Here is a 22,385-nt window from a genome sequence, read left to right as displayed (position 1 = left end):
TACTTGTCTCATTGCTAGCATTATGATGTGTGCTGTTTGGGAAGAGGGAAGACACCAAACTGGGCAAGCAATAGCAACAAACCATTCTCACAGCCCTCTTTAACTCCAGCTAGACCCCTCCCTCTCCTGCCAAATTGTCAGTCACATACCTATCCCTATGGTGGCCACCTCCATCCAAAAGCCTGTGATAACCACCCTCTTTACCAATCGTTTGCCTTCCCACCAAATGTTCTGATTTTCATATAAATGTTGTACATAAGAAGGGTTGTTTGACGCTCATTGTTACATCCTCCGGTCAATATTTTGATATGTATTTCTGTTACCGTGGACATGCTATGTGTAATGAAAATCCGGAATTGTTCTGGCAGTTGAAGCACTGGCATGGATGAGTGGAGGCAAGCCATCCCCCTTTGAATGGTCACCACAATTTGGGGTGACCAAGGGGCAGGATATGTTATGTAAAGCCTCTGCTCAAATGCCATTGTAAGATCTGTAACTTGTATCATTAAGTTCTGCAAGCTTTTTGCAGATTTTGTAACTTCAGTTACTGTTAGCATAGCCTTTTAAGTTTTGTAACCTTTGGAAGCTCTGTAACCTTTTCAAGTTACCACTTGTATGAACTTCCAAGCTGTGTAATATCCCATCACACAATCAGAGAGTGTGTGAACAAGGGAGTGTATGTGGGACTTGGTGGAGAGGAACTGCAAGGAGAAAGGAGTCCAGAGCCAGGTGTGTCTAACATAATCTGCCCTGAGAAGGCAATCATGGAGTGCTGTAAAGAAAAGAACCACCTGGTATGCATGATAGGAACTGGTCTGGGAATGCTTCTCGGTGACAGACACAGAAAGGAAACTCTGTGTACGTGACATGAGCTACCCAGCTCCAAAATAAGAGGAAGAAGGCATGCACACAAGCCCCTGGCTTCTTGACCTGCTCAGCAGCCTGGATTCGTGACCACAGGCGGACACACCAGATCTACCACGCTTCGGCTTCTCAGCCTCCATGCTGTCTCTGGTAACTCTCTGCCTGTGTAAGTGTGTGGGTGCATGAGGGTATGAGTGCCGTGAATGTGTGCATGTATGAATAAGTTCCATCTCTTTTCTATCTGACCTAACAGCGGCATTGTAATAAAACTAATACAAGTGTGACTCTGGGTTGGTTTTTAGGGGAACAGAGGAAACAGCAATCACCGATGTGGGAGCCCCAGCCTGTGAGGGATGCATCATATAATTGTCATGGTGGGCAAGGATGGGAGGAAGCTCATCCCTGATCAGATCTGTAGTGGGTTCACCCACCGCTGGAGAGAGGAGAAATCTTCTGATGACATGTGGAGCAGTGTGCGTGTGGATTGATGCATGGGGGAGTAGACCCTTTGTAGCCAGAGATGAAGGCAGTGCAGGTGTAGGCAAGCAAAGGGTGTGACATATATACAGGTTGCCACGTGTGGAAGATACCAAAGTGATTAATCTGTCCTTGTCTGGAATCTTTCCCTTGGTAGATAAGCTCAGGCAGAAGTCTTGTCTTATGAGAGCTCCTATGAACTCCAGGGATTGCGTAGGATTTAAAGTTGATTTTTTGACGTTGACACTGACCCCCAGGGAGGAGAGGAGCAGCAGCAGTTGGGATGTCAACTCCTGGGCTGCTTCTTTGTACAGTGTTGCTATCAGTCAGTCATCTAGAGAGGGAAAAACAAGGATCCCTTGACATCCGAGACAGGCTGCCATTACCAAGAAAACTTTTGTGAATATTTGTAGGGCAGTGGTGAGTCCTAATGGTAGGACTCTGTAAGATGCCAAGTCCCCACCTTGAACCTCAGGAATGTTCTAAGATTTGGGCGTATACCAATATCTTGTATATTTATCAACCAGATGCCCTTTTTTTAAGGAGGGAATGATTGTTGCAAGTGTGATGATACAACATCTTAGTTTGGAAATCGAGCAGCTGAGGTGGAGATCCAATATCGGTCTGTGGAGTCCACTGCTGAAGCAGGGATCTGGTGAGTAACTTGCCTTTCTCCAACATTGCCTGGAGTGGATTGTGATCCTGTGGTGGTAGTTTGTCTGCAAACTCTGGCAATCACTCATAGTTCATGAAATCATATTTGGCCATCAAGGCTAAGTAGTTTGAAATATGAAACTGGAGTCCATCGAGAAGACCTTTCTGCCCATGAGGTCCATTCTCTTACCCGTTGTATCGGATGGGGTGGAGGCGTTTTTTGAAATGTTCTGACACTGCCTGGATAACGAATGAGTTTGGTGGAGGATGAGAAAACAGGAAGTCTGACCCTTTGGTGGGGACATAGTATCTCTTCAGCCCCCTTTGAGGCGGGTGGACACAGGGCTGAGGTGTGTCATACTTAGTGTACCAGCTGGAAGATGGCATTGTTGATTAGCAAGACAATTCTCACTGGTACCAAAGATGTCACGCAGGTGGCAATGACGGTCTTGTACCTCCTCTATGGGACTCTGCAGAGTGTTAGCTATCTTCTGCAGCAATTCTTGGAACTGGCAATAGCCATCAGGTGGGAAGAAAGGGATCGAAGAGGCGGCTGCATCCAGGGAAGATGAGGGATGCCTCTTCGGATCTATCAGTACTGTTGGAGTTGGGCTAATCAGTGCATCATCCAGTGCTATGTTGGAGCACCTACTTGATAAGGATTGTGGTGGTGAAGTGGGGGAGTACTCCCAGACCGAGTGGGACTGTTCGGAGGGTGAATATTGTGGCCACGAGCTCCAGTATGGCCAACCCAGTTCACCCTGCTGTTGTGTAGCCTGAGACAACAGTGCCAGAAACCAACTCTGCAGGTAAGGCAAAGTGGGGAACGTTGCCATTGGAACTTTCCAGTAGTCATGCTTCCGGAATGGGAGTGGTGGACTGTGTTGGCCATCCGTATCATCTGAATCAGAAGAGTCAGAAACCTCACCAAATGGTGGTGCCATCGGGACTGTCAGAATGGGAGTCAGCAGGAGCGTAACAGGTGAAGAGTCCCTTCAACTTGGTGACCAGATCGGTGGTTGTGAACATCGAAGTCCCTTCGTTGCAAACAACTTGTGGGGATCCAGGGCACCTTGGAGTCTCCCAAGGGTCAATGGCATCCATTCTGCTGGAGGAATCAGCATTGGGAGCATGTGTCTGGAGATGGATGGTTCGCGGGACGCTGGCAAAGTCACCGGGTCTATGATTGGTACTGGTGGATCCAGTGATCAAGGCAGTCATTTCTTGTTCTTGTGACACTTGGAACATGTGTATCCTTCAGGGCTGGAACTCGTGGATGGTTCTGAGTCCTTCTTAGATTTGGAGAAAGACTTACTGCCATGCTTATGTACTTGCTTCCCTTGTTCACGGCTGGGCCCCGGCATGAGGTTCTTAGTAGCAGAGTAGCAGAGACTGATGGGGGTTCCGTGACAGAGGAGGCGCTCTTCGCCTGTTCAGGCCAATGTATTGGGGGGGCCCCTCCGTGGTTAGGTTCTGATGTCAATCCCATGGCAGACTCCATATGGTGTTTCCTGAGATGGAGGGTCCAGTTCTCCCAAATACAGCAGGTAAGGAGAGACAGATTCTGCACCTGGACACAATGTGGGCTTCCCCTAAGGCGGGAAGAGGTAAAGTTTGGCAGGAAACACCACTAAAGCCATGTCTCAACTCCTAAATCTGGTATGAATGGAAGAATCGAACAGAAAACAAAAAGTAAATGCAGAACAACTAAGAAATCTAAACTACTAAGAGTACTAAGGATAGTTTTGAGAAGTGCTTCACAAGGACAATGGGAGGAGAAGCTCTGACTTGGACCATGCGGTGGTGTGAAGGAACTGGAGATGCTGGTAACACACCATGTCCTTTATCGCCTCAGGCAAGACCACGAGTTGGCACAGGGCGCATATGCGGACCACCGAACAGTACTACTTTCAAAAGCTCTGACTGAGTGCATAGTGCATGCGTATAGTCCCTATTGTATTCCACTGAGGGGTTAACACTTGAAGAAACCATGTTATTCAGGGTTTCCAGTCACATACTATAAAACTCCTTCAGCAATAATGTGGGTCTAACATATATAATTAATGAACTGGCTCTGTAAGCTCCAAGAAAAAAATTAAGTTCTGCATCGTTAGGGAGCTCCTGGCAAGCATCAAATGTGATGTGTTTTGCAACTGATTCTTCCTGGTTTTGCACTTAGAGTAGATGCAGTGAAGATATGTCATGTCTAACAAAGCACCGAGCAGGAGTACAATGCCCCCAGTGCGATACTCTTGTTTAGTGTATTACGAATATCACTACAGAACTATATGTTTCCAAGAAAATAGAACTGTTTCTTTAAATGATCTTTCACTTTATAAAAACCACCATCTCCCCACAATAGTGAGCAATACCTAAGTTGTTTTACAAGAAATCCTGGAGAGAGAGTTCTGCAAAGGGATCCTTTCCTGAGGCTCTGTGAGGACTCTGACTGGAAGGGCTGGATGCTGCAGACAGCTGGTAGAGAAGACGACAGAGAGAGGGAAAAGAAAGAAAAAAGGTCTCAGCATGACAGAATATGAAAGCAGAAAATGTAATGAAAGGGAGAGGGATCTAAAAAGGCATTCTGGACAGAAATGGATTATTAAAACCAGACATTTGGTTGCATGCGAAGCTGAAGACCTGTTCGCTGGTATGTGTAATGTGGAAACAAGCTGGGTGTTCCCTTTACCAAGAGTAGGGTAACATTTCTGGGTGGAGCATCCACCAAGTTCATGATACTTCACTTACATAGTGATTTTCTCCTTCACAGCACTTTACAAACATTAGGCCTAGTGACACTCACCCTAAGAGACAGGCTAATATTCTTCCCATTGTAGAGCTAGGCAAACCAAGGCAAAAAGATTACAAGGTTTGCTCATTGTCACAATAGGAATGTCTGCAGTGGGGTTAGAATTCAGGAATTCCCTTTGTCCATGCAGAGCCACCACAGGGAAAGCAGTGGCATCTGCCAGTGGCATCTGGTTTTACAATCTACACATTGACCAACTGTATTTGTGGCTGTGAACAACATGCTAGCAGCCTATATTTCATTAGACTCTGTCCCTGTTCTAAACTCCAGTGTGAGTTTAAGAGAATAGGGTTTAGTAATTGATTGTAGTATTAAGAGTTCTATGTAGCCAAGGCCTAAATAGTCAATTGTACTATTTGACTACATTGGTTTAGAAATCAGAATCAGTGCAAACCTCTTGCGCAGTGGACACTTATTCTGTTTCAAGTGTGTTTTACAAAAAGTCAATTAAGTTTATACCTTCCCGACAAACTACATCAATAGGGACTCTCTCAAATTGAACTAAGTGTCCACTGCCAAAGGGGATTGCACCGATTTAACTAAATCAGCATCTAAGCCAATTGAATTAAATCTGCATCATTTTTCTGCATAGACAAGACCAGACAATGTTTTTAGTAATTTAAAGGTACTTTTTAAAATGCTGTCTCTAAACTCTTGCTTAGAGAGGGAAGGGATAGCTCAGTGGTTTAAGCACTGGCCTGCTAAACCCAGTGCTGAGAGTTCAATACTTAAGGGGATCACTTAGGGATCTGGGGCAAAATCAGTACTTGGTACTGCTAGTGAAGGCATGGGGCTGGACTCGATGACCTTTCAGGGTCCCTTCCAGCTCTAGGAGATAGGTATATCTCCATATATATTCCCCTGTAGAAGCAGGAATTCTAGAACATCTCTTCTTACTGGAAAGGGCTAAGGACCTACAAGTTCTAGTAGCTTTAGTAACTAAAATCTCTTTTCTGGATTCCCAGACACTGACATTGTCAAGCAATCAAATCCTTATTAGTTTTCAACTATAGTATATATTTATCACAAACCCTCCTCTTCACTAATGATGTGTATTATCTCCTTATATTCACTCCACAGTTACGTGCACTTTTGCTGATATGAAGTGCTTGGATCACTTACAACATAGGAAGATGGAAAATGCCACACTAGATCAGACCAGTGGTCCACCTAGCCCAGAATCCTGTCGCCGGTAGTGCTCAATACCAACTGTTGCAGGGTAAGATGCAAAAAACCATGCAAGAAGGCAGTTGTGGAATAACTTGCCCACAAAGAGTTGTTTCCTGAACCCCACTACCAGAAGTTGGTTTATGTCTCTTCCAAAACCCTTGGGCTTCTTAAAATCTTTACTATTAGAACTCTGGATATTCTTGTTACTATACTAAAGTCTACACCTTTTTTGAATCCTGCTTAACAGTGATCTCATGGCAATGAGTTCCACAGGTTAGCTGTACATTGCCAGAATGCATTTTGCTTTTATGGTTTTAAATCTGTCACCTTTCAGTTTCATTGAATGTTCCCCTGTGCTTAATTATGAGAAAAAGAGTGAACAGTAGTCCTGATCTCCCTTCTCTATATGATCCATTTTGTTTAATCATGGCCCCGTTCCGCTGTAAACAATCAATTTTTTCACTCTATTACTCTGAGTATTTCCATGTCTAATTCTTATTGCCCATCTCCGTATGCTCCCCACCCCACCTCCATTCCTGCAATATTCTTTTTGGAATAAGCTGACCAGAACTGAACATAGCAGTAAGTCCAGCTAAGGGAATACCATTGATTTACTATTTTCCATATCTTCCATCCCACTGTTTAATGTATCCTGATACTGTTGGCTTTTTTGACCATTGCTGCACATAAAGAGGTCTTCACTAAGCTGTCCACAATGATACCCAGATCTTTTCCCCAAGTTTCAAAGCTAATTTAGAAACCAGTTAGGCATATGTAGTTCACACTATTCCTATGTGAATAACTTTGCATTTGTCAACACTGAGTTTCATCTGCCATTGTTCTATCCATTTGCTTAGAATCATAGAATATCAGGGTTGGAAGGGACCTCAAGAGGTCTAGTCCAACCCCCTTTTCAAAGCAGGACCAATCCCCAACTAAATCATCCCAGTCAGGGCTTTGTCAAGCCTGACCATAAAAACCTCTTTGCCTTTCTGACGTTACTGTTTTTGTCAGTCTTTACTCAATTAAATTGTGTCATCTGCAAGTTTTGCCACCATACCATCCACCCTCTTTTCATTGTAAAATGTACTACACAATGTACTCCCGTCCTAACACAGAACCTTGAGGCATCCTGCTGTTTAACTTTTACCACGAGGAAAATTGATGAATCTTATTCTCTGCCTGTCATAGAGGCAAAGTACTGATACCATGTAAGTTTCCTGGTACCTTTGCTCCTCTAAAGGTGTTGAACTTAAACTGTGTTACTATTAATGGCACAACTGCAGCAACTTCTTGAACTGCTGTGTGTAACTCAGTCCTAAACTGTGACTAGCATCTCCTTTTAGCGCTTCTCAACTGTTTCAAAATGGCAAATCATTATTTGAAGTAAAAAATGTTCAAGCCTCCTCCCCCTGCATTTACTATAATATTGAGTTAAAAGAATATCAATGTAACAAGCCTATATTATATCTGTGTGCTTGACAGCTTGACAGAATACTTGGCTTTGAAAAGTAAAGGTCTGCAGGGAGTGGGGGATTTCTCTTTAAATAATATTTTCAACGCTTGAAGGTCATGATTTGAGAAACACTGGTTTAAATGGCAAAGAAACTAACTAAATCTTGTCCAGTTTAATTAGTTTCTATGCAAATCACTGAAGTCCCCAAATATTATATTTTACCAGACCTAGTTGGATGGTCAATATATATTGGTTGCACTGCCCTTCAGGGCAGTGGTATGCATCATGTCTAATTTCTAGGATTTTTACTGGCAGCAACTTTGATGGAAGTGGCCAGAGATAAGTGAAGTGCAGTTGGTGCTTGTGCCTTTTTTACTACTGTTTGAAGAATAAAGGCGATCTGAAAGGGTTAAATAAAGACAAAAATCTTTTCCATTTTATTCTTTTGCTTTTCTTATAGGCAACAGGAATATCAAGTCTGGTCTTCCAGGATTTTGCTAGAATACTGTGTAGTGAATCTTTTCACTCCTTACTTCAAGAGAAGGGGAGTTCAATTTTTAACCAAGATATCCTGGCTCTAATGTGTTCATTAGTCAATGAAGTTTCATAGGTATAAAACCAACTAATAAAACAAACAGTCTAAAAACAGTAAGTAAAAATTACTTTCTTGCTTAATTACTCAGCTTACATTGTTTTGACTGATGTCAGACTTTCTTCACTTCTCCAGTCACCAGAATCTTTCAGGAAATATAAATTATAATTTTCTAAAGTAAACTAGGGGAAAAAGTGTTTTGGGGAGAATAGGTCCCCATTCCCCCCCCCCCCCCCCCCCCCCCGCAGGCACTTTTAAGAACAAATAATGCTATACCCCAACATTTTGCTTGGTTGCTATTTAATCTAATGGTAAGATCAGTACTATTATCTAATTAAAAACTGAAACATTTTTGTTAATGGGCCAATAATTAGATAGGCATATTGCCCAAACAACTGATTAATGAGTGGCCTTATGGTGACTACTTTGAAGCGGTTTTCCAAGTGCTGTATAGAACGTAAAAGCCAAAATAGATATTTGGATTAGTGTGCTTTAAGGGAAGAGGAATGGAGGAAAGGATACAAGTTTGTGAAAAATGAACATACAAATGGACAGGAAAAGCAGGGAGCAAAGTTTTCAAGGTATTTGTCTAATACATCTTGTCACCAAAGGCAGTGGGTATCACCTTCATGGCACTGACTGTGGCCTAGTATGAACCAAACAGCTTATTTTAAAACACAATAAATTGTTAACAAGCTATACCCCTCACTTCAGAGCAATCCAATTGTGCAGCTCAGCTAACAAAACCAATGTCAACATATCACCAAAAAAGGATCTTATGAAAACTAAGCCCAAATATAGAAATGATAATTGAAACTCTAAATATACAATCTTTCTAGTGTAACAGACTATTATAGTCAAACTCAGGAATTCCTTAAATATCTATAGCCAACACTGTCCCTATTTAGCATGGTGAAGAGGCTCCCACTTTCCTTCTAAGTTTTTATTGATCTCAGACTTATTTAAAACTCAGCAACTGCAAACAGATGTGATTGGGCCAGTATCAAACTCTCCTTAGTTGCACAGTAAATGCCTAACAAAAGAAAGTGTTTCCAGTAAAATCAAGAGTTTCTGAAGAAACTGCAACTCCTAATGTTTTGTCTATATGACCCCAACACTAAAATGTAAATAAAAATTTTCATGCCAAACCTGTGCCTCTTCACACATTAAGTATTCTCAAACTAGGGTGAGGTCAATCTTTCTGCATTGGTTTTATCACCCTACCTACTGTGGTTTTTGAAAAAAAGAAAGTCACTAAAAAGGTAATGGGGTCAGTTAGACCCTTCAATGTTAACCACTGGGGGAAATGAAAGTACTACACTTCCAAGGTCTTCGGGGATCTCTTGGATTCCAAACGTACAAAAATTTAAGTAAAACAAGATAAGCAAATCAGTGCCTTTTCTTTCTTTAAGTATTCTCAGAGCATAATGAGAACAATGTTAGCACTGGTTTTGTCTGTATATCTGTTGTGGTTTTAGCATAGCAAAAAAAGTTACTCAAAAAGTTACTGGGGGTCAGTTAGACCTCAAATTAATTACGTGGGTATTCCAGCATCGGATTGTTTTTATTATGATACGAGTACATGAATCTTTCAGCACTGTTTTCCCCATAGTTTCAGTGGTTTTTGTTTTTCAAAAAAATGCAACAAAAGGGTCTTGGGGATTTGCAATGACGCAGATAACATCTGCCTCACATATCACCACATTAGTCTCCAGAAGAGACCATCAAACTGATTTTCTGGGACACCTATGCTTGCTAGGATGAGTCTTCTGGGGAAGCCACAATTGTCAATATATTTTTTGGCAAACCCACATTTGGCAGACGCTGTTGCTGGGACAAAGATTCACCATTGCATTGCAAGTGAACATTGCATGTCTGAATGCACATATAGTTTGGATTTTGCTGAATTGCACATGGAATAACAAATCTTTAAGTAAGACCCGGCTGTTTCCCAGGGACCTGGGTACAGAAATGGTGAAGACCCTGGTGCAGGAGAGAATCACTGCAGCCTTGCCTCAGGGCTCTAGGGAAGAAGTGTCTAGTGTGCTGGTCACAGATACAGAGACTGAAAAACACATCAAAAATGCAACCTGTCAAAAACATCCTGGGGTCAGTTAAGCCCAACATAAACGCTGTGCAGTGTGCTGCTTAATCTATCCAAGTTTTAACTTGTTCATAGTTTTATAGTTCACTAGTTATAAAAAAGTCAGTTTTAAATGCATCCATATGTTTTTCCCCCCAGTTCTAACATATTGTGGGTCTCCAAGACCCCAATACAGAAATAGCCGTATGAGGGTTAAAGGAAACCTACACATCACCAGATTAAGCACACTGCCCACTTGCAACTGCATTCTCATTCCCCCCTCCCCCTGCTTTATGGCAGTCAGGGGGTCTCAATCCAGTCCCAAGACCTGCAATGTCAGTGGGAATAGGTGGGTTGCACTTTTAACAGTTCACAATAAATCTAAATGCATGTTTACTCTAGAACTGAATTCATTCAAGTGACAGAATAAATGTGCAAGATGTAAAGTTTGCTTCTGCTTTTAAAAGAATAGTCTATTTGAAATTTAGTGAAGTAGAAAATGAAGTACACCTATCTTTGAGGCACCCCGATAGCCACATTTTCCCATTTTAAAAAACATCTCTTTCCATCCTTAATGCTTTATAAAAGATCCATAGAGATGTTGACTGACTAGACGGGAGAACTGTGATAGTGATTATACACAGAGGGCTGTTATATGCCCAAAAGAAACAATGAAAGGGAAAACAGTTCTTCACAAAAACAGTTCACCACATTTCTATCTGACAGTGTCCCTCCCAGATCATCAGGTCTTCTTTTACCCCAAAGTCCCCACTTCAAAGAGGTGAGGCTGAATGTGATCATAGCTACTCTGATCAACCTAGGATGAGGGGCAAAGCACTGCAATATGATGTGAGGCCCTTCTCCTTGATGAGCACTGCCGCTGCAGCAGTCCTAAACACATGGAGCAAGGAAACCAAATAGAATCACTACGTCAGCAATATTAACAGTGACAGACAGACATCTAATAGCTGTAGTTTAAAAATATAGATACTTTGTGTATAGGCACATTTCATTTACACACACGTTTCTCTGTATGTGGCAACACATTACCCCATGTTACATAATACGGTACATCTATATTTAAATGGCCCATTGTGATCAATGGTAAAAAGGCAGTTCTCTGCAACAAAAGGAGTATGCTATAGCCCCTCCCACCCCCCGATCACTACTTTCAGATAAAAGAAAAAAGCTAGCTCTGTTAACCAAAAAGCTCATTTAATTGGAACACAAAAATTTAGAGCTTCAGTATTTAATCCCACCAGTCTGTGAAGATCAGACATCCCTAAATTTAGATGTCCTTTAATATTATGGAGGTGGACATGATTTCCCCAAAGCAACCTCTCTTGTTTTAGAGTCCTCTCAAAAGGTTGGAACAAGAGCCATGAAAACTTTTCCCTTAGAGCCTCTCATTCAAAATTCTATCTTAACTTGAATAAGAGGATGAGATTTCTTATGAGATGGAAACGTGCTCTGGACTAAAATACAGAAGTGGCATAGATAGGAGAAAAAAGGGTATGAACCCAACTCCAATACTTATTTGCCTGTACTCACTTTTCAAAGCAAGGCTTCCATCAGACAAGCTAATATGAATACTGAAGGGGATAATATACTGGCTTCCTTTTCACTCAGATGTCTACAATGGAGTATAGAAGCAGGCAGTGCGTGACAGATTAATCAGATGCTGTCCCTATTTGGTACAATCTATTACTCAAAATTGAAAGTAAAGATTTTTTTTTTTTTAAAAACTGGCAACACAAACTAGGTATCCTTTATGTACGTACATACAACATAACATGAATCTACCCCCCATGGGTGATAGGGACACAAAAAAACTTGGAAAGACACGATATTTGGCAGAACTGGGGATCCATCCAGGCGTTAAAAATCTGCACATTAGTTCTCTGAGCCCAAGACTGGTTTAGAGGTGCTGGCCAGCTTTAAACTCTGCAGTTAACACAGGCGAGTGAGTACATTCAGTACACTCCGAAAAGGGGTCAGTATAATCTCTGGGAGGCATGGGGAGAATGTGGTTCCTAGAATTCTTAAGTCAGGACTACACTGTGTCACAAGATGCTGAAATCTTTTACAGATTTTCAAAGCCAATATTGGGTGCCCAAATTTGATATCTGGAATTACCTGCAATTTTGACACACACTGCTATAATAAAAGGGCTTATGCTATATCAGCCTTGGGTTATTTTACTTGTGAAAAGTATGAGTTTAAGAGTACAAGAGGTAGCATTGGAATGCAATTCAGGAGTCTGGCATGAAACAGGTTTGCAAAATGATGTGTGTTCAAGAGAAGCTGCAATGAATAACATGAGGGTGAAACACAGTGGAACACAACCTTAGTGATTAAAGGGGACGCATAAAAGATTAAAAATAGTTACTATCACCATTCATTTAAAGAAAAGGGAAGACAGACATCAATCACCACCTCCTCCAGGGAACTGACCCTTGAGAATGCCATCCTTTTACTTTACTTTTGCAAAACAGGAATTTGTTGACACAAAGTTTGAATAAGCAGCTGAGAAGCAATCCCTTTTCTATATAGCACAATGGAAATGGACTCCACATGCCACCACACTACAGGACAAAACCATCATTACAACAAACAGTGAGGGTGTAAATAAGACACCAAACTATTTGTGGCCTGGCTATCAACCAATTTCCAGGATCATGTAAATATAAATATTTTGGATTTATACTCACCTGTGCTCCTGAAACGGGGCCAAAAGGGTTTGGTGGTCTCATGATAGGTTGGCTGTATATTAAAGTTGGTTGTGTCATTACTGGTACACCTCCCATCTGTGCTGGCTAAAAAAATCCAGAACAGCATAGAATTACAAAACACAGTTAAACACACTGGGGGTAGGAGGGCTGGGGTGGGGTGAAGAGTGACTCTTAGCATTTGGCCTGATAAAACCGGAAAGGACTTCTGAAACTGGACTATAAACTGAGGGTCCCTAAAAATGAACATTGCAGCATAGATGCTGAAGCTTTTTCTATGTAATCTTCCCCCAAAACGTTTGAGGCATCGAAGCAGCTGTTTATAATATATGAAGAAATTGTGTTAGCACCACAAACATGCTGACCACAAGCACTGAGGCTTTGAAAGAGTTCTCCCCTCTCCATTATGTTGGAGGTACTAGAAAGCAGAAGTCACTTTACACAACGTGGGTATTTAAACATGTCATTGTTGTGGCTGTTTTACACTTTCAAGAACTGATGAAATATGTATATAAAATCAAGATAATGAGTTAATTCCCAATTTGTCTGACCGAGAAGTCTAGGTTTTCTGAAGAAGATATTGTCAGGTTAGAGTTCAGATGTAAGACTCACATATGTGGTAACACCTTTTCTTTTCTTTTTTTTTAATTAATTCTAATTTTATTTCCCCCCACATCAGTGTTGGGTGTTATTGCATTTCACTCAGTCATGACAATAAAAAAATGTGGATCAATTTTGTTCTTTTTTTTAACTATACTGACCTAACTATGGCCGCTGATCTGGAGATATATATTGTCATCAAATTTCAAATAGTTGTGTGTGAGGATAAAGGCACAGAGCTCAGCAGCGAGTTGTGCTGTGGCTTCATCAGGGATACTGTTCCTGACAGCTTGTATTCCATCTGTGTGTGGGATGTTCGTGTAGAGAGCCTCAGATATTAGGAATGGCAATATACAAAAACCTGTAGGAGAACACTTCAACCTGGCCACACTATAGCAGACTTTAAGCTGGCCATCCTGCAGCAAAAAAACTTCAGGACCAGACTTCAAAGAGAAACTGCTGAGCTTCAGTTCATCTGCAAATTTGACACCATCAGCTCAGGATTAAACAAAGACTGTGAATGGCTTGCCAATTACAAAACCAGTTTCTCCTCCCTTGGTTTTCACACCCTCAACTGCTAGAACAGGGCCCCATCCTCCCTGATTGAATTGACCTCGTTATCTCTAGCTTGCTTGAATATATATACCTGCCCCTGGAAATTTCCACTACATGCATCTGACAAAGTGAGTATTCACCCACGAAAGCTCATGCTCCAAAACGTCTGTTAGTCTATAAGGTGCCACAGGATTCTTTGCCATTCTTGGAAAAGGATCCCCAGCTGTGGCAATCCTGAACAAATCAGGACTGTTTTCAGAACACAGTAGGAAACCTCCTATTGCACATAGTGCATCCTTCAATTATGAGGCCTCCAGAACACATCATCATGCTGAGGTGATGGAAGCTTTAAACAAGTAATAACAGCTGGATAAAGTGGTGGAGTGTAGGCTTCTATACAGGATTTTTTGTGCAACTCTTCCTTCTGTGTTTGGTACTTAGCTACTGTGGTGACAGGTGCCTTTTGGTAGGGTTCAGAGGGAATTAAATTCAGAAGGAATGGTTAATTATCTAAGCAAACTTTAAACCTGAATTAGTAGCATTTTTGTAAATATAGTCACTAATTAATTAGTAAAACAACTGTGAGAAAGATTTTTCAATTTAGTAGAAGAATTATTTTTAGATGTTTCTCCCTCCATTCAAGAGCAGGCCTAGGTGCATATAACTCTTCCCTTATTAAGTAATCTGGCACTCATTCCTCTTAAAATCTACACATCTGTCCCATTCATATCTGGATTAACTGGACAGTTGGAAGTCTCCACCTTTTACAGTTTTTTCAAGGAAGTACTTACTGCGATAGCAATGCTCCTAGCATAGTGCAAAAAAGGGATGCATCCATGTTAAAGGTCGGTAATAAATTTACTGTGATGTTTTAACCATTAGATTTTCTTGTACCATTAATTATATGGCAAATCAGTCTTACACACACGGTGGGTGAAGAGCAAGATTTCTATATATTTGTGTTGCTACTTCAGATTTGAAGTTCTAGAGACAAAGATCTGAGCAACACACAACTACATGAGTTTTCTTTCTTCATGATGTTGAGTCTCCTGAAATATAGCTTTAAGTATTTCCTTAACAGTCATCCAATAAAACTCTTCTGCCTCAGTAAGGACATTAAAAAAGGGGAGACGCTAAAGAGGAGTTCTCGGAGTTATGGAAAGATGAATACCTGAGGGAGAATTTAGTAAGTAATGGAAGATGAACAAGGAACCTGGTGACTACTTCATTCAATACACACTAAATGTATGGAGTAAGTCATCAAGGGGCTAGGTGAAGAAGAAAAGGGTAGAGATGACGTTTAAGAGCCATAGTTGATTTTCCTGCAGAAAAATGGGATTGAGTGATTCAGCGAAGAACAAAGAGGAACTGATAATTAAGCCTACTTAACGTGTTTAGGCCAAGTGACATATTGCTCCTAGAATGCTTTATGTTTGCAGCTACCTCATAATAAAAGTAACAAGCAAACCATGTTTATGGCAAATTAAATAACAGGAAATTTCACTAACCATTCCATATCCCATCATTCCTGTTGGTGTTGTAGCAGGATAGGCCATTACAGGTGGTGCCTAACACAGAAAAGAGATAACACTGAACTGTATGGAAGACTGACTGAGTTGCATACAAGATAATAAATTGCCTTTAAGTGTAAAACGGAGCACTGACTAGACAGCATGTTACTAATATAGCAAAAAAGATCAACTGACACCTATTAGCATTTGTAGGCTTCTGTTAAAGTTGATCTGATTTCAGATCAATTGCAATACTTATGCTCAAGGTTTCTAGAAAGACTTGACATATGTATAAATTACAGACAAGAGCAAATCTGTTAGGGTTTTGACTCACAGTAATCTAAAGAGCCACCTAGAGATATCCGAGTCTTCAGTCCAAAGAATGTATAGAGATCTAAATATGTATATTTTGTACTTAATAGGAAATTCAGGAAATATTTACATATAGTATACACAAATAAAATCAATATGATTATATGACAAAAGTGAATACTGCCCGAATCCTATGAAGTATAAAACTTACTACTTATTTTACTGAAGTAAACTGTGCCCAGGTAATTCTAAAAATGGAACCAAATATAAAGGCTAGTTACTGCAGTTATAGTAAAAACATCAGAAGTTCTCTCTTTCCAAACCAGGCTACATACACACTAAAGATTTTAAGGGGGTTTCCATTCCCTTAGCACTAACACAGCTGCGCCAGTCCTAGCAGTGGCAGTTCTAATGCTGGCTGGCTTTCAGTGTTTTACCAACTTGCTGTCTAACCCAATTCATAGTAGGTCTAGGTGACATGATAACACAGTTCAATGCTGGTCACTGGTGGAGCTGCACCTGTGCTAGAGCAATGATAAGAGGTAGCCCTAAAATCCCAATGCAGACACTGTCCCACAGTATTTACAAGTGGGTACAGAACATTGATCTGCTACTCTAAAATGAGTTTCTTTTCAACTCTTAGGAATACCCTAGTTATTACAATGCATTAAAACATGGTAAATCACTACCAATTCCATTCAGTCTATATAAATTAACATTACATGACAGCTATTGTGAAGTGGAAGAATGAGACTGGCATCCCTGCTCTAGGCTTTATCTCTGTCAACAGTAAACTGATCGTATATCCCCTACTGTTTAAAAAATGCAATGCACATATAAAGTCCCTCTGATACCTCTTAGAAAGCAGGAGGCAGCAAAAAGATATATTCTGTTCAAAAGCAATTCTGCATACTTATATATTCCTTCGTCTTTCCACTTTCCCATGCTCCTGACCCTATTTATTAGGGCAGACTTGTGCACGGAGACAGGGACTTTGTCTAAGAACATTATCTAGTTGAGTACTTATCAAGTACCAATAGACTGTGATATCTAGGGATCTTTATCTGCTCCACCTCCTGTTAATCCCTCACTTGCAATTATTAATGCTCTGCTTGTGACATCCCAGTTCTTCCCTGTGGAAATTATAATTCATGACACTACAGAAGACTGAACCAGACAAACTCCAAGATCATGCTTTCATGCATGTCTCTTATATTACAAAGATTTTATTTGGGAAGAGACTCTCAAGGAAATAATTGTTACTTGTGACATTCAGAACTACACTGGCGAAAGATGATATGTTGTAGGGAACAATATTCCACAGGCAGATAATTTCACCCTCACAACATAACCCCAGAAGTGTGATACAAGGAGGACTATTTCTGAATAGAACATTAATTTTTTTGAGGTATCAGCTGCTCTTTAATATGCACCAGCCAATAGTAATTAGCATTCTAGTAGATATTAGAACAAGTTTCAGTGTTTAAAGAATTACCTAGATTGTACAGTAACTATCTAAATATTATTCAGTTCAAAAAGCTTTGAACATTCTTTAAATCATTCACATTATATGTATGTGTACACATACATATACACACAAATGCGCGCTCTCTCTCTCTCTCTATATATATATATATATATCTCTATATATCTATAGAGTGCTCCAGTACAAACTTTACATCCTCCACTGTTAAAATTATCCCATAATGAAAACTGAATAAAGGGAAAGACCAATATTGTTGAAATACAAAAAAAGATTATCTGTGAGTAAGACTGCATTCCTCCAAGAAAACAATGCACAAGTTATGGTTTGCCCTTTATAAACTTAATCAGGAGCTGGGATTTTCTCTTAGTTTATTTGAACATATATGACATATTGGTCTCTCCCTACTTGAAAACAAGAACTACAATAAAAGTGAATAAAGTGCCAATTATAACAGAAGGCTGTGAGATTCATGCAATTATTCAAACACACACAACTTATCTTCAAACTTAACCAGATGCATTAAAGGCACCACAGACACAGACCCAGCTATCTGGCAGCACATGGCAGAGTTTTAAGTAAGGAAAAAAAAATCTCAGTATTTCCCATGCCATCATTCGAGTCAAGAGCCTGCAGAACACCCACAAGATTTGTATATGCTAAGAAAAGCTCAAATCTTCTGCACACCAAAGATCTTAATATGAGAGATATGTAATAGCAGGAAGGTTATAAGACTCTGCTACAGCAGTGGTTAATATAGCATGCCAATTGATTGCAAAAAGGCTGTTGGTTTTTTTCACTTACGTATTGTGGAAAATGCATGCCATTCTGTATTTCCCGGGGAGAACAATTACATAATGCAATAATACTGGATTAGAAACAAGTACTTACACAAACAGAATATACACAGATAGCATTTTAGTTCACAAGTATACTTAATGTCTGCCCTAAAATAAAAATTCTTGTACTTCAAGTCATTGAACAAATCTTTTAAGTGACACTGTCAAGGTTGATGGGTTTCATACCTGTTTGTATAATCCATTTATTTTTGTGTGCACTTATTTTCCAAAAACATTCTTCCTTGTTTTCAAAAGTTTATCAAGCAGCAGCACAGCGCTACAATAAATAGACTAATGGACAAAGTGGAGAAGAATTTGATGAACAAACCAATTTCCTCCTCCTAAGTTTTTTCTGACAATTTAATAATGAGCAAAAGGTTTCGTATAAAACAAGATGCCTTGACAGTGTCTTTAAATATTAATATAAGAACTGATTAGAAATGGAATGATATGTTACAAAATGCATATAAAGATATCATATATTTTGCTATGACAACAATTAAGTATTTTCAAGCACATGAGAAAAATCCAATTGCTAGTAAGTCATTCAGGTAGTAGGTGAGTACTACAGAAACTGTAATATCCACAACCACTTTCACCTGCATACAAGATCTGAGTTGGCAGCTGCCACCCAAAATGAGAGCAGGTAGATGACCTGAAGAGAGAGACTGTTTCTCTTTCCAAATCTGTAACAAATCATGTGTTTCATTGTTAAATCACAAAATCGTTTAATACTGTTTGATATGATAGCTCAAAACACTCGTTTTGTTATGTTTACTATGCTTGTATACTATTCTCCAGTTTGTGGTAAAAGGGAGAGTAGAATTTACACACGCAGGTCCCACCAACATAACTGGGAGCTGCTCAAGTATATCCTTCCCTCCCTCTCTCAACACATACATTAATGGATGGGAGAACAAACCACTTTGGCAAAAACACGTGATCCACAATACATGCTATCTGTAATGGAGTTGTAAACTAGAGAAAAATCAGATTGGTCACTGAAGGTGTTAAGTGGAGACATGTATTAAAAGCAAGCACACATTTCAGAGTGTGACTGTACTAGTTGTACACATTTCTAAGGCACCTATCCCTGTAACATCACTTCCCACACCCTTGGGTAGCAGAAGATGCACTACTTCCTGTCTCAAGTCACAGAGCAGGCTCAGTGTTGTGACATACAGCAGTGGTTCTTAGAAAGTCCGTGGAGCCCTAGGCTAAGGGGTCCATGATAGGTAGTGGTTACCACAGAACAGTGGTTTTCAACCTAGCGGTCTGCAGACTTGTCTAAGATTTTCAGTGGGGTCCATGCTGCCATTTGAACAGGTTTAAAACCAATGACATACAGCTTCAGCACACAGTATTATATTTCAAGAGCAAGTATATTTCCACACTTCCAAACAGCATTCAGAATGAAGAGTAGCCCCAACCATCACCACTATTTCCAAAAGGTCAGGTTATCCTACTCAAATAATTACTAAGGGTTTGATGCTCTACAACCTAAGTTTCTGCCCTAACAATACTTTTAGTTTACAGTATAAATTCACGCTCGTGTTATAGAATAAGTCACATGTAAGTCTGTGAGTCTGCCACAGAGGTCATGGAAGACAGTCAGCAGGTACGACTGACTCCAGGGCCATTGGAGCATCTTGGGTGGTCCTAGGCCACCCCCACCCACCCCCCAGCAGCAGTGGCAGCAGTCCCAGACTGCTGCCCCTGGAGCGGGCATGAGGTCTCCCAGGCCTGTCCCAGTACCAGTGGGTAACCTGGAGCCCCCCACTTCAGAGCAGGGAGTGCCCCAGAGTCCCCTTCCCCTCCATACCAGCAGGCAACTCCCCTCCCCCTCCAGAGCAGCAGTTGTGCTCCTGGAGCCCCCCAGAACACCCAAGACTTAGTCAGGAGTATACAGTACAAGTCATGGATAGGTCACGAGGCCGTGAATTTTTAATTGCCTATGACCTGTCCATGACTTTTACTAAAATTACCCATGGCTAAATCTTAGCCTTAGTCATTTGCAATGAAACAGCATATCTGATAAAAGGGAAATAATCTAAATGAAGTTGGCCATTCAGTTACTGTTACTATAGCAATATACATTCTCAACCTGACCATTTATTATTCAAATAATTTTCATAACCTATCCACTATAATTACTCATCATCTCCACACCTCTATAAAGCATGTTTGCCTACATTTTAAGTTACATAGATTCACTACTTCAGAATCTTCATTCACTTACAATTGTTGGAGCATTCCATGCAGTTGTGGGTGCAACCTTGGGCTGCCAGTTGGAACCACCAGTTAATTTCTTTTCGCCTGGCTGAGTCCAATTGACATCACTTCAAATAAATTTTTAAAAAAATGTTAGAAAACAGATTCTTTGCACCATCCTTAGATACAGTACATTAGTCAAATAAGCTCCATCTTTCCGCAAGGTGAAAATCTACATTAATACTGATCCCTTAAGAGCTTAGCACTAACTCCTTAAGAGCCTAATCACCAAATCAAGTTGTACAGTCACAGTAAACCTGGTCTGGACTAGGGAAAACAAACATCAGATTCAGCTAACAGAAGCTCGCTAAGATTGACCTAAACTTAACTACTTTTCTTAGCCTAGATGCACTGTAATACTATTAGCTCAATTTTTGCAGGTCAAATTATAACGTGGGCAGGAGCAAATGTGTACAAATTCCTGGATGGTTTCAAGGCTAGAACAGACTACCCCACAGCAGCCCTAACTGGATTGACAGGATTCTGTTCTTTGCAGTGGTGCTGGAGTTGCTGAGGCTAATTGTGCTTGATGTTAAATACAACATCAAAGCTGATCACAATTATTCCGGATCAGGAGTTCACTTTCCTCCTACTGGCCCATCACACCCCAGATTTCTTAAACTTCATGAGATACTACACACAGCTAAATTTACTTCAGATGTTTGGAAATGGGATGAGTTGAGGTCTGTTACGGAGCTGCTAGTTATTGTAGGCATGCATTGTAATACTAACAACCATACTGAATGACCAATAAACTACGTATTTTATGAAGTTTATTCACTAAATAAGAGCAACAGGCATCAGGGTCCAGACCAATTAACACAGTAACAGCAACAGGATTTAGACAAACTCTAATCTGAGTGTTGTTGCTGCTGCCCTGCTCCCACCCCACAAGTAGCTGTGGGTCAAGTCACTTCACCTAGGTTTCAGTTTCCTCCTCTGTAAAATAGAGATAATACAGATTTCCTCAGAGATGCTGTAAAGATTAGTATGCACAAAGTGGTTATGATCATGAAGTGCTAAATACTATCAAGAATAAGCCGTTAGAAATTCAAGAAATTTTCCAAGTTTGATTAAAAACAGAACACTCACTTTTTAGTAGTTCCATTTCCAATGCCCAAATCTGCCACAAAATGGGAAAAACATTACTGAAATAGCCTGTTAATATTATACAATTACACACAAACTTATCTTAAGATTTCCAACAAATACTTACTGCCTACGAGGTTGGCTAAGGATGAATCCAGATCATCTGATACTAACTTGTTAGGTGGCAGCTTGGCAACCAGAAGATTCTGGTTTTGAGAGGTCACTGTTGGTTTTAGGAGTCCACCTAATTCATCAAAGCCTTAAAATGATAAAACAAATAAAACAGGCCTTAAACTTGAGGCTTCCACTGAAGATCAGATTACACATTTACACCAAGGGGGAAGGGTGTAAGGAGTCCAACAAAACATTTGCTAAAAATATGGAAGACTGAATCAAGTGTTGCACAGAACTACAGTATATAAAGAGAATAAAGCCATTATACCTCAACTGCAAACAGGGATATTAATGGCACAGAAGAATAGCTGCTTTGAGACTGATCCTTCAAACCCTATGTGTGAGAAACTCCTACTGAATGCAGTGCAAATTCCAAGTATGGAAGGTTTTCAAAATAGCATCCATAGTTTTAAAGGTCAAAACTCCTCTAAATTTTCCTGTTGCAGAAAAAATTGTTTTTTAAAAAAGGCATAGGAATGCTAACTTAAAGGTGCATAAAAGATTTAACTACTGAGTGCTCAAAAGAATTAAAGATACTCATTATAAATCCAATTTCTCTGTTAAGTGTGTACCAACTGGCTTTGGCAATTTGCTATCTTGATCTTAAAGTGATCATGCCCTAAAAAATATTAAGATCCAAATTATTTAAACACAAATAAAAAAAATCAGAAAACAAAACAGATTTGAAAGCTTAGGTTAACTGTTAATCTTCGGTTA

General features: G+C 40.2%; 1 protein-coding gene across 13 annotated transcripts in view; it reads right to left on the bottom strand.

The window, feature by feature from the left end:
- PICALM (phosphatidylinositol binding clathrin assembly protein) overlaps positions 1–22,385 on the bottom strand; it is a 126,579-nt gene that overhangs the window by 6,552 nt on the left and 97,642 nt on the right. For 6 of the 13 annotated variants that reach the window (XM_050941014.1, XM_050941086.1, XM_050941049.1 and 3 more), the window contains 7 exons: positions 21,622–21,753; positions 21,498–21,528; positions 20,374–20,473; positions 18,100–18,123; positions 15,498–15,557; positions 12,817–12,921; positions 4,368–4,470 (listed from right to left, as the gene is read on the bottom strand). In XM_050941014.1, coding sequence (XP_050796971.1) covers positions 4,378–4,470; positions 12,817–12,921; positions 15,498–15,557; positions 18,100–18,123; positions 20,374–20,473; positions 21,498–21,528; positions 21,622–21,753 — 545 coding nt within the window. In that variant the 3' untranslated portion in view covers positions 4,368–4,377. Of the gene's footprint in view, positions 1–4,367; positions 4,471–12,816; positions 12,922–15,160; positions 15,312–15,497; positions 15,558–18,099; positions 18,124–20,373; positions 20,474–21,497; positions 21,529–21,621; positions 21,754–22,385 lie in introns of those variants that run through there. The other 7 variants (XM_050941023.1, XM_050941077.1, XR_007772638.1 and 4 more) reach the window with 6 other exon arrangements.

Source organism: Gopherus flavomarginatus, chromosome 1 (assembly GCF_025201925.1).
Source record: "Gopherus flavomarginatus isolate rGopFla2 chromosome 1, rGopFla2.mat.asm, whole genome shotgun sequence".
In the NCBI taxonomy this organism is placed as follows: domain Eukaryota; kingdom Metazoa; phylum Chordata; order Testudines; family Testudinidae; genus Gopherus; species Gopherus flavomarginatus.
Note: the sequence above shows the minus strand (reverse complement) of the source record. Positions and strands in the feature narration are given on the sequence as shown.